The following is a 13,540-nucleotide window of genomic DNA, read 5'->3' on the forward strand; positions in this document are numbered from 1 at the left end:
GTTGAGCTTTAAGCCAACTTTTTCACTCTCCTCTTTCACTTTCATCAAGAGGCTCTTTAGTGACAAAGGAGGCAAGAATATACAATGGATTAAAAAAATCTCTTTAACAAGTGGTGCTGGGAAAACTGGTCAACCACTTGTGAAAGAATGAAACTAGAGCACTTTCTAACACCATACACAAAAATAAACTCAAAATGGATTAAAGATCTAAACGTAAGACCAGAAACTATAAAACTCCTAGAAGAGAACATAGGCAAAACACTCTCTGACATACATCACAGCAGGATCCTCTATGACCCACCTCCCAGAATATTGGAAATAAAAGCAAAAATAAACAAATGGGACCTAATTAAACTTAAAAGCTTCTGCACAATAAAGGAAACTATAAGCAAGGTGAAAAGACAGCCTTCAGAATGGGAGAAAATAATAGCAAATGAAGCAACTGACAAACAACTAATCTCAAAAATATACAAGCAACTCCTACAGCTCAATTCCAGAAAAATAAATGACCCAATCAAAAAATGGGCCAAAGAACTAAATATACACTTCTCCAAAGAAGACATACAGATGGCTAACAAACACATGAAAAGATGCTCAACATCTCTCATTATCAGAGAAATGCAAATCAAAACCACTATGAGGTACCATTTCACGCCAGTCAGAATGGCTGCGATACAAAAGTCTACAAGCAATAAATGCTGGAAAGGGTGTGGAGAAAAGGGAACTGTCTTACACTGTTGGTGGGAATGCAAACTAGGACAGCCACTATGGAGAACAGTGTGGAGATTCCTTAAAAAACTGGAAATAAAACTGCCTTATGATCCAGCAATCCCACTGCTGGGCATACACACTGAGGAAACCAGAATTGAAAGAGACACGTGTACCCCAATGTTCATCGCAGCACTGTTTATAATAGCCAGGACATGGAAGCAACCTAGATGTCCATCAGCAGATGAATGGATAAGAAAGCAGTGGTACATATACACAATAGAGTATTACTCAGCCATTAAAAAGAATACATTTGAATCAGTTCTAATGAGGTGGATGAAACTGGAGCCTATTATACAGAGTGAAGTAAGCCAGGAAGAAAAACACCAATACAGTATACTAATGCATATATATGGAATTTAGAAAGATGGTAACAATAACCCTGTATACAAGACAGCAAAAGAGACACTGATGTATAGAACAGTCTTTTGGACTCTGTGGGAGAGGGAGAGGGTGGGATGATTTGGGAGAACGGCATTGAAATACGTATAATGTCATATATGAAACTAGTCGCCAGTCCAGGTTTGATGCACGATACTGAATGCTTGGGGCTGGTGCACTGGGACGACCCAGAGGGAGGGTATGGGGAGGGAGGAGGGAGGAGGGAGGAGGGTTCAAGATGGGGAACACATGTATACCTGTGGCGGATTCATTTCGATATTTGGCAAAACCAATACAATATTGTAAAGTTTAAAAATAAAATTAAAAAAAAAAGGAGGCTCTTTAGTTCTTCTTCACTTTCTGCCATAAGGATGGTGTCATCTGCATATATGAAGTTATTGATATTTCTCCCGGCAATCTTGATTCCAGCTTGTGCTTCCTCCAGTCCAGCGTTTCTCCTGATGTACTCTGCATATAAGTTAAATAAGCAGGGTGACAATATACAGCCTTGACGTACTCCTTTTCCTATTTGGAACCAGTCTGTTGTTCCATGTCCAGTTCTAACTGTTGCTTCCTGACCTGCATATAGGTGTCTCAAGAGGCAGGTCAGGTGGTCTGGTATTCTCATCTCTTTCAGAATTTTCCACAGTTTATTGTGATCCATGCAGTCAAATGCTTTGGCATAATCAATAAAGCAGAAATAGATGTTTTTCTGGAACTCTCTGGCTTTTTTGATGATCCAGCAGACATTGGCAATTTGATCTCTGGTTCCTCTGCCTTTTGTAAAACCAGCTACATGTCCATTAATAAAGGACCAATTACTTGCAGATATGAAAATTATTAGAAGTTCTGATATGAAATAATCTTTAAGACGTTTTAGAAACTAAAAATATAAGATATAGAACAATTGTATAGTATGCTGCAATTTGTGAGAAATAGAACATATACTTCAGAGATTTCCTTGTGTAATTTTAAATATTTTATTTTTTAGAAATGATTGTCTCTAGGAGTTAAACTGAAAACAGTAGGATTTCATAGTGCAGAAGCTTACTTTTTACTGTATGTATGTAGTACTTGGAATTATCTTTTGGGGTTTGTTCTGTTTTGTTATTATTCTTTTTGTTAAAATTATTGTATTAGTTTCTAAAAAAAGGATTTTAAGAGATTTGCCATCAGTATTCCTGCAGTAGAAGAAATGATAGTCTCTAATTAAGGCAGAAAGAACTTGATCCCAGATAGAAATTCTGATGTGCAAGGAAAACTAAAGAGCAAAGAAAGTAGTAAATTTGTGGGATGAAAGTAAATAAACATCAACTATATAAAGCAACGATAATAGTATTGTGAGATCTTAAAATCAATATATATATTGAAATGAGTACATTAGGAAAGAATAAAGACTGAAAATGAAGGAGCTAAACATTTATCTAAAGAAGTTAGGAAAACAATAGCAAAGTAATCCTGAAGAAAATTAAATAAAGGAGATGACATTGAAAACATAATGAAAAACTGATTATTTGAAAACACTACTGAAAGTGATGGATAACTTGTATATTGCTTTCATAATTAAAAATCAATAAAATAAATATAGATAAATATATATATTACTTTCTTCTTTATAAGAGTGAGAAAATTATGCTACCAAAATATCCAGTAAACGAGATTGATCATATAAATTGACCTACATCACAATTAAATTTTATTCATTTATTAAAATATTAATTTTAATAACATAGAAAATGCTTATTATATAGCATTAAACAAAAACAGTATACAAACCTGGATGTTTAGTATGATCTTAACTTTTTACAAAAATTCACAGAGAAAGTCTATGAGGAAATATGTCTAATGTGAACAATGTTACTGATTTATATAGATTTATATGTTATATATTTATGGATGATTTTACGCTTTTTCTTCATACTTTTCAAAATATGTACTCCTTATAATTTTTTAAATCGCTGTGTTATACTCATATTAAATTGGAAAAATGAAGACATTTTCTAAAAGATATATTCCCTTTTTGCTCCCAGTCTTCAGTTCACAGTTCATAGTAGTTACATCACTTCCCTGAGAGACACCCTAAGTGGTAGAAACCAGAAAGCAACCTTCATGAATGATGAGTTGCTGTCGTCTGTAATTCTAGGCTTGTGGGTCTGCAGGTGATACTATGAACACTGTCTATGTTCTTCATGATCAAACGAAGCTTCCTGTTTCATTATTTACCTCCTGCTGAGATCTTGCCCTTGATGTGATAACAGCTAGAAGTACTTTCGTTCTGCTTTTCCTAAACTTAAACCAGTATTCCATTCCATTTGTAGCTATGGATAATACTACTGAACTACATAATGAAATTATGAACTATTTTTGTGATTTATAAGATGTGTAACTAACATGTTTCATGGGATATAAAGACTATGGAAGTTTGGTCTACCATGTGTTTAATTGCTTTTTGTGTGTGTGTTCTGTGTTGTTTAAGTTTTATATTGATTTTTTAAAGACAGTTTTTTTTCATTTTAGAAATGCTTGAGACATGTCTTTGTTGATGATTGGTAGTAAAAAACAAAAGAATTTGAGTTATATAACTTAATTAGTAGAGAAATTGGAGTAGTGAATTGACTTTAAAAACTCAAACTCATAAAACAGATATTCAAAAAAGCATATGCCACCCTCAAAAATCAACAGAAAAGACATTTTCACCAATTGGATAAGTAACTCTCTAAGTCTCTTTACCATCTTTCTACAGGAAGAAGCAATTCCGATATCTTCTAGAAACCAAAGGGAAAAAACCTGGTATTGTCAGTGAAGAAAATAATGATAGCAAGAGACTTGTGGGAGAAAACACAAATCGTGCTACACTGAATTATACCACGAGAGACTTCTATACTGAAAAGCTAGAGGTAAAACTACCATTATCTTTGGAACTTAGTGCCTGGATAAATTCCAAATGGCTTGAGACTTGGGAGTTATATGTTTCTCTCCTACTCATTTAAGATAACCTTTTTAAAATCTGGAATGTTAGTCAACCTCATATCCAGAGCTGGGGGCAGTAGGCACCAAGGAATTAGGGAGAAGTAGAGCCCTTAGTTCAATATATTTAAGCAGAAAAGAAATATTGAAAAGAAATAGGTACCAAAAATTTAGACCGAAGTAGGACCAGGATTCAGATCTCTGAATTAAGAAAACTGGAATAGACTTGCTCTGAGTACTTTCCTAGCTTGTGCCAGACTGGCAGAAGACACAACAGAACCTCCATTTCTGTGCTTTGCCTAGGTCCTTGAGGTTTTAATTCACTATTTTATTCTCCTACAGCATTAGCTTCTGTGTTCTTAGTCACATAGTTTTAACCTATTTTGTTTCCACTATAGTCTTTTAGACAGAAAGGCTAGAACCAATTCTTTACTCCTGTATGTGTTCAGAAGTTTTTTGAGGGAATGCTGTGTTAGGGGACTGCAGAACTATAAAGAAGACAACCATGCAGTATGTGCCTTGATGGAAATCAGAGAAGGTGAAGAAACAGGCCATCCATATAAAAATAAGCTGTTAAAATTCTGCAAGAGTTTTTGAGGGGTTTAGGGGGCTGTGTGAGTGTGTATTGGCCAAATATTTTTCAAATGTTTTATAATGGTTGTGAGATTCTTTATTCAAACTATATTGTAGCTGAAAACTCATTATGTCAAAAGAAAGCAAAACAGCAGAGCTGCTCCCGTTGTAGATGGGGTTCAGAGCTCTGTTTGATTGGATCTTCTATTCTTTTCCTTTCTCCTCACCTCATTCCCAGACCTGAAGAATCTCTTTGGAACCCATAGGCCTCTAAAGATTATACTTTGAAAAGCATTTAACTCAATGCAACAATATTTTTATAGCATCCTGAAGGATGTTTTGAAAAGATTCTGCTTTAAATTCTAGTGCATGAAAGGTTACTGCTTCATGAGGTAGTTATATATCACTGAGCAACTCCAACAGTGGAGAAATTCTTCCCCATGTTAAGCTGCCTCCTAATAACTTTGAATTAGTGATGCTGATGTTGCCTTATGTAGGAAACAGAGCAAATATCTTCCTTATGAAAACTCTTTAAATATTTGAAATGAATTACTTGAAGTCATCTTTATAGTTATCCTTTCTTACATTCAAAACTCACGTATTGAGCACCTGTCACGTGTAATACTTGGACTGTAAAAAGACGCTGTTATTATCCTCATGAATCTCACGTTCTGATGGAGGAGATAGACATATGCAGGGATAATGTAAATCAGTAAGTCGGGAGAGTGTAGCTCAGGGGAACTCTACTCAGTGCTCTGTGGTGACCTAAAGGGAAAGGAAATCAAAACAAAGAGGAGATTCATGTACACGTACGGCTGATTCTCTTCAACACAGCAGTGTGAAGAAACCAAACTCCAATTTTTAAAAGTCAGTTTTCCTTAAAATAATTTAAAATTTAATATAATCCCAATAAGAAGCCAAAAATTTTACATTGAATTGATTCTACAGTACCTGTGGGAAAATAAACATAAATAACCATAAAAACTCTGAAAAAGAAAAATGATGGGGAGAAAACTAGCACTACTAGATAAATTAAGACGTATTATGATCTTATCAGTTAAAACAGGGTGTTTATGGAAAGATAGTCTAATGAGATAGAATGGAAAATTCAAATATACATCTATATAAAAAAGAGAATTTATTATATGATAAAGAATAATCTCAAGCAAATCAAGAAGGATTATCCCAGTAGTGATTTGAAAATAACTACGGAATTAAGGAGGGAAAAGAGCTGGATTCAGACTTTATACTTACATCCGCATTAATTCTAAATGAGTCAGAGATGTTGAAGTTTATAATGAAAGGGTAAAATATCTACAAAAAACCATGAAAGATTTATGTGCAGCACTGAGATCAGAAAGACCTTCAGAGAGATAAAATAAGCAATGACAAAAAACAAATGAAAGAAATAATTTGCAACTAATCTCCCTAAATTATCAAGAACTTTTAGAAATCAGTGAGAAAAGGGACCAACAATCCCGTATAGGTTGTGTTACTTATTCAAAAATAAGTTTAAAATAATATACCATTTACCATGACAATAAACACTGTCAGTTCAGTTCAGTCGCTCAGTCATGTCCGACTCTTTGCGACCCCATGAACCGCAGCACGCCAGGCCTCCCTGTCCATCACCGACTCCCAGAGTTCACCCAAACCCATGTCCATTGAGTTGGTGATGCCATCCAACCATCTCATCCTCTGTCATCCCCTTCTCCTCCTGCCCTCAGTCTTTCCCAGCATCAGGGTCTTTTCAAATGAATCAGCTCTTTGCATCAGGTGGCAAAGTATTGGAGTTTCAGCCTCAGCATCAGTCCTTCCAATGAACACCCAGGATTGATCTCCATTAAAATGGACTGGTTGGATCTCCTTGCAGTCCAGGGGACTCTCAAGAGTCTCCTCCAACACCATAGTTCAAAAGCATCAATTCTTCGGTGCTCAGCTTTCTTTAAAATATATATAAGCCCTCCACAGAGAAAATTATAAAGTTTTATTGAAAGACACTGAGGAAGAACTAAATAGATGGTTTATGTTTATGGACAGAAACTTTCTACATAGTAAAGATGTCAGTTCTTCCTAAATCCATCAGTATAAGGCAATTCTAATAAAAATTTAGAAAAGTTATTTGTAGAACTTCATCAGTTGATCCTAAAGGTGTTTGATAGAGCAAAGAACTTAAAATAACACAACAGTATAAGTGAAGAGAAGTTGCCTTACCAGATATGAAGTACTATTTTTAGCTGTAGTAATTGAGGCCATATAAGAATAGATTCGTAGATCCATGGACAAAATAGCCAGAACTATCCCATGTTTGTGGGAAAACTTTGTACAGATATCAGGTATTGCTGACTAGTACAGACAGACTAGCTAATAAATGCTATTGAGGAAATGAAATATCAAATCAGAATACATATCCCTACTATGGTGTACTTTCTTAAAAACCATATTAAAAAAATTAACTCCAGATCAAATAAAAACCCAAATATGAAAAGCAAACTTTAAAATTCTCACTTAAAAAACAGTTGAAAATATGACCGTGATTCGGTAGGCTATGATTTTCTAACCCCCCCACCCCCCAAGGGCACAAACTGTAGGGAGAAATTTTGATAAATTTGGCAATAGAGGTCATTTTTTGAAAAAAACAGGTAGAGTTTCCATGGAGTCATATAAGCAGAGTCTTGATTAAAGTGGTTTGAGAGGTAAATAAGCAATCAAGAAGTAAAGATAGCAATGCTGACTCCTGTTTTGAGAAGTATCAAAGGGAAAAATAAAATCTGAAGCCACATAACATTTGGAAAGAATAATATGCCATTAGGGGATTTGGATCTGAGCCCATGATTCCACCACTTATTTATTACCTGAAAGACCTTGCCCTGGTCGTTAATCACTTTCTCTTGACTCACAATGTAGCATTCCCCACTTCCTGGAAAATGTTTTACTCACTGCAACACAAAGTGCTGATTCTCTCGCCTCTGTGTATCTTGAGTTGTTGAAGGAATTACTTGAAGTAAGTTTCTCACAAATCAAGATAAGCCGCCCCTTTCACTATGCCTATGACACGTATAATTCTGTTGCTTGGTAGGTCCAATGCCCTGACTCATTCTGAAAAAGATTTAAGATGGATGGAAAGCTGAAAGGGACTTTAAAGAATCCAATCCTGTTATTAGACAGCTGAGGAAAACTGGAAACTTAGGTGAACAGCTGAGGCTCACATAGTGAGTTCCTGACTGAACTGCCTCTAGGACTCAGGCCTTCTGATTGCTGGCCTTGGCTCCTTTCAGTTTATCCTGAATGCTTCCTGAAGTCGTCTTGACCACCCCAGCTCAAAGGGCTCTCGTTCTTTGAACTCTGGTGGTATTTGCTGTCTACACATCTCATCCAGCACTCATGTACTGTTTCCTTTCTTTTAGTTAAGCTTTCAATGTGTATAGGATATCTCTCCAACTAAACTGCAGGTTCTTCAAGAGCTAAATTAGCATTTTCTCCGGTAGGTATTAGTAGATGACAGCCAATCCTGAGCAAGTCTCTCAAACTTTGTTAACCTTAGAGTCCCGTTTATAAAATGGAGATATGGATTAAATTCCTATACAAGTACCATTATTGTTCAAATAACTTTATAACAAGTCTACCATGACCTGCTTTTTTCTATCTTCATGACAATAGAATTTTAGTTCAATGAACTAACATAAACAATATTGTAGAGTTCATCTCATCAGGATTGAACTTGTGAAATACTTGTTTTATACCCCCTACAGGGATAGAAAAAGAATAAGTGTGTGCTGTGTGAAAGCATTTGAGAATGGAAAAAGCATTATTCAAAGAGGAGCAACTTCTTGACAGGTCAGGGCAAGAGAAGTATCTCTAATGTGCTCTTAAGAGGATCATTCTGTACATGCAGAATGAGTTGTGCTGGCAGACACCTGATGAGTTTTAGAGTATATTGCATGGAGATGCAGAGTAATTGGCTTAGTGGAGAGAAGAAATGATGAAGCAAAGATGCTTTCAAACACATTTACTAATTAAGGGTTAGTATATATTAGATATAATTCTGTATCAACATGTTTATAAAGAAGTCATGGAAGAAACTAGCACAAAATTGTAAAGCACCAAAAATTGCACTATGCCAATTAGAAAAGTTTAATTCATATTATATATAAATTATTTAACAAAAATCATTTAAATATCTTTATATTTTTCTTATCCTTTATTACTATAAAAATTTTCTGGTCCTACTGCTAGAAATTTTTTAAAAATTCAAAATCATGTTTTAAGAAACTTACACGTCTGTAAGAGAGGTCTTCTACTTATGTAAATACATTGCTCGTTGCAAAATATTGCTTGTTTTAGTTTTTGATCTCCAGTGATTCACACTTATCTTTCTTCCTGGTATTCTCCATGTTTCCCAAATTTACTGAGTGTTAAAAGGGAGCAGCTAAATGCTGTTCTCATTGATAAGCTAACTTAGTGCACATGACTAGGTCCCAGACAATATTTCAGAGTTAGTGAAGTTTGGCTCACCAGAGAAGTCACCAGCTGGAACCATCTGTTATTTATTGCCCATCAGAATATGTGCATATTTTTATGATAGGTCAATACGTGACCTGTTGCTTTTAGCACATGAACTAAATCAAATCAGATCAGCATGTTGAGCCCTGAATGGTGATTATTTAGAGAAATCTTATATGTCATAATAAAATTTCCAAAATGTGCCTCTGTTAGAGGAAGTTAGTGACAACTGGGACTCGTTGTTAACTTCTGTTAATTAATCAAGAATCCAAAACATATTTATTTTTTGTTTTATAAATTGTAAAACTTTGGAAAAGAAAGAGAAGTATAAAAAAGGAGTAGAAATATTCATCTCACTACCCTAAGACAATCTTAATGACACTTCAGTATATTTCCTTTCATTAATATTGAATATATTTTTGTAACTTTTTAATGAAAATTTCAAATATATGAAAAAGTTGAAATAATTTTACAGTAAACATTCATTCCCCAAACTTAAATTCTACTGTTAGTATTGTACTGTACCATGTACTTGCTTTATCACTTATCTATGCTTTTCCCCATCCTCTATCCATCAATAATCCATCTTATTTTTAAAATTTATTTCCAAGTAATTGCACACATTACCATGCTTCTCCCTAAATGATTTAGCAAGCAGATCATTCAGTTCAGTTCAGTTCAGTCGCTCAGTCATGTCCAACTCTTTGTGACCCCATGAATCGCAGCACGCCAGGCCTCCCTGTCCATCACCAACTCCCGGAGTTCACTCAGACTCACGTCCATCGAGTCAGTGATGCCATCCAGCCATCTCATCCTCTGTCGTCCCCTTCTCCTCCTGCCCCCATCCCTCCCAGCATCAGAGTCTTTTCCAATGAGTCAACTCTTCATATGAGGTGAACAAAGTACTGGAGTTTCAGTTTTAGCATCATTCCTTCCAAAGAAATCCCAGGGCTGATCTCCTTGCCTCTTGAAAAACCTATATGCAGGTCAGGAAGCAACAGTTAGAACTGGACATGGAACAACAGACTGGTTCCAAATAGGAAAAGGAGTACATCAAGGCTGTATATTGTCACCCTGCTTATTTAACTTATGTGCAGAGTACATCATGAGAAACGCTGGGCTGGAGGAAGCACAAGATGGAATCAAGATTGCCAGGAGAAATATCAATAACCTCAGATATGCAGATGACACCACCCTTATGGCAGAAAGTGAAGAGGAACTAAAGAACCTCTTGATGAAAGTGAAAGAGGAGAGTGAAAAAGTTGGCTTAAAGCTCAACATTCAGAAAACAAAGATCATGGCATCTGGTCCCATCACTTCATGGCAAATAGATGGGGAACAGTGGAAACAGTGTCAGACTTTATTTTTTGGGGCTCCAAAGTCACTGCAGATGGTGACTGCAGCCATGAAATTAAAAGACGTTTACTCCTTGGAAGAAAAGTTATGACCAACCTAGATAGCATATTGAAAAGCAGAGACATTACTTTGCCAACAAACGTCCGTCTAGTCAAGGCTATGGTTTTTTCCAGTGGTCATGTATGGATGTGAGTGTTGGACTGTGAAGAAAGCTGAGTGCCAAAGAATTGAGGCTTTTGAACTGTGGTGTTGGAGAAGACTCTTGAGAGTCCCTTGGACTGCAAGGAGCAGATCATTAGAGTTCAGTAATTCATATAGTTTTTTATTTTGAGGCATAATTTATATACAATGAAATAAAATCTTAGGTATACAATTGTTAAGTTTTGACAAATACATATACTCATATAACCCAACCTCTATCAAAATTTCATTTTGTACTTGTTCTCTTTCCACTTAGCATTATAGTGTAAGCATTTTCCTTGTTACTATAAACCTTCATAGTAGATTTTAAGGGCAGTATTTGTTGATATTTTAAATTTAACTTTTTAAAAATGATTTTGCTATTTTGATTTGGAGGTTTTAGTAGATCGTTTTTCAATTAGTTAAACCTATTTTCTCATTGACATTTATTACTTATTTCCTTATCCATTTATGTGAATTGCTTCCCCTCTAATGCTGATTATCTGATCTATTTCATGTTTTTTTCCTATATATATTATGGCATTTTCCATCATTGTGCCTGAATACTCAAAGTATCAATAGCCAAATTAAGTGTCAAATTCTTGCATTAATTAAAATGGCTTTGTTTTAGCTTCTAGGATGAAATCCAAGCCCAATGCCCCGATTACCTCAGGTCTCAAACTTCCTCTGTTGTGTTTTGAACCCAGATTTTTCATTTGGGCTTCCCTTGTGGCTCAGCTGGTAAAGAATCCGCCTGCAATGCGGGAGACCTGGGTTTGATCCCTGGGTTAAGAAGATCCCCTGGAGAAGGGAAAGGCTAACTACTCCAGTATTCTGGCCTGTAGAATTCCATGGTCTCTATAGTCCATGGGGTTGCAAAGAGTCGGACACACCTGAGCGACTTTCACTTTTCATTTGCAGACTGCCAGACCCAGAAGTTGAGTGGGTGCATTGTCTCATCTGAAGGCCAAGTTCTGGGTCCCAGGCTTGTATATATGTCCTCTTTCTCCTTGTACACTTCCCCCCAACTTTGTCCAAATATTCTCAGTCACATAAGTCAGTGTAATATATCACTACATCCTTTCCTAAAATATGGAATTAAGTCAGAGTGTGGCTATTTCGTGTTCGTATATAGATATTAACTGAGCTCAAGGCTTCCCAGGTGGTGCTAGTGGTAAAGAACCCTCCTGCCAATGCAGGAGATGTAAGAGACATGGGTTTGATCCCTAGGTTGAGAAGATCCCCTGGAGGAGGGCATGGTAATCCACTCCAGTTTTTTTGCCTGGAGAATCCCATGGACAGAGGAGCCTAGTGGGCTACATTCCATAGGGTTGCGAGAGTCAGACATGAATGAAGCAACTTAGCACGCATGCACATTAACTGACCTCATGTTAATTAATATTGTTAGTATCATTTACCATTAGAAGCCGTGAATCTGTACATTCAGCTGACTTGTGTGAGGGAAACTGCCTGCACTGAGAGAGAAGGTCTATCAACAGAGAAATTGTAGTTATGATCCAGTGATTCCAATAAATAAACACTTTTTAATTACAATTTAAAATCTTTATTTCTCCCCATAATTAGCAAATGAATTTCATATTAGCTCAACTGGAAGTTTTCTTCTCATAGTTGCCAAGAAATATATTTTTAACAGAGCTGTCCCACAGAGCTGGGAGTGGACTGGCAAGAAGGAAGCCTTCAGCTGCTATCTTTACTCAAGCAGAGCTCTGGGTCAGAGTGTCTAGGAAAGTATTCCTGCTCTGAGGAGTGGGGTCAGAATAGATTATCAAGCTTCTCTGGTTCAGCTAATTGTTGCTTTGGTTTGGGGCTTAATTATGATTCTATGCAAAATATTCTTTTTCTAACAGGAAATAAAGGAAAAAAAGAAATTCTGCAAGATGTATATCGAGGATCTTGTGAAGGAAGCCACGGAAATCAACATGAAAAATGAAGCTTTGCAGAAACTTTGGCCACAGATGTTCATTGAGCTTGTGAGGGATGCAGTTATAGAAATCCGCAATAAAAATTCCTATATGAAGCTTTGCCTACAGCAGATAACTGACCAAAAATAGAAATGGCTTTTAGTTACAACTGAGATTTTTGTTTTATGTTTTTGATGGTTGAAACTATGTGGGTTAAAAAATGTTAAAACAACAACAAAACTTTTCCTTCAAGCTAGAAAGACTAGCATCAAAGCATCTATTGCCTACTGTTCTTGTAGTTAAAGGTTAGGAAGGAAAGAGCAAAAGGGAAAATTCATTTCCTATATATGTTGACCAAACAACCTTTGGGAACTGAGCAGTCTCTAGGGCCCTTCAATGGGCCCTGCGTCTTGGGTTCTTGATTTGACTGGTGCCCCTGCTACAGCCCAAAGCACGTAGTGTTCGCTCATGGTTCAGCATGAGTTGCTTCTGTCTACTTTCAGCTGATAATTTTTAGTTACTTACCTCTTTATTTTATGTCATGATTTCAAAGCCAAAAATATGTTCTTTTTTATGAGTGAAGAATAAACTTATTAATAAATTACTTTAAAAGAAAACGTGTTTGCCTCCTTAATCCAGTCAGAATTGTCATATTTATTGCATATTTCTCTTGAGCTGAGTAGGAGCCCTTCTCTTTACTTATGTAGGAAGAGGCCTCATTCTAAGGATGCATCCTCGGTGCACCGCAGAAAGTCCTGGGGGTCACTATGAGCAGAAAATACGAAAATGAGTCCAAATAGGGACAAGAAGGAAGTGTGTTTGCCTTAAGAGATCCTGAGTGTATGTATGTAAGATACAGTGATTAATCAGTAAGTCTGCTTCTATGAATT

At 36.2% G+C, this 13,540-nt stretch overlaps 1 protein-coding gene across 5 annotated transcripts in view; it reads left to right on the forward strand.

Annotated features, from left to right (window-relative positions):
* Nucleotides 1-13,267, forward strand: part of LRRC49 (leucine rich repeat containing 49) — a 157,607-nt gene extending 144,340 nt beyond the window's left edge. For all 5 annotated transcript variants that reach the window (XM_005211301.5, XM_005211300.5, NM_001100343.2 and 2 more), the window contains 2 exon segments: nucleotides 3,893-4,046; nucleotides 12,597-13,267. In XM_005211301.5, coding sequence (XP_005211358.1) covers nucleotides 3,893-4,046; nucleotides 12,597-12,800 — 358 coding nt within the window. In that variant the 3' untranslated portion in view covers nucleotides 12,801-13,267.
* The last annotated feature ends 273 nt before the right edge of the window (nucleotides 13,268-13,540 follow it).

Source organism: Bos taurus, chromosome 10 (assembly GCF_002263795.3).
Source record: "Bos taurus isolate L1 Dominette 01449 registration number 42190680 breed Hereford chromosome 10, ARS-UCD2.0, whole genome shotgun sequence".
Taxonomy (NCBI): domain Eukaryota; kingdom Metazoa; phylum Chordata; class Mammalia; order Artiodactyla; family Bovidae; genus Bos; species Bos taurus.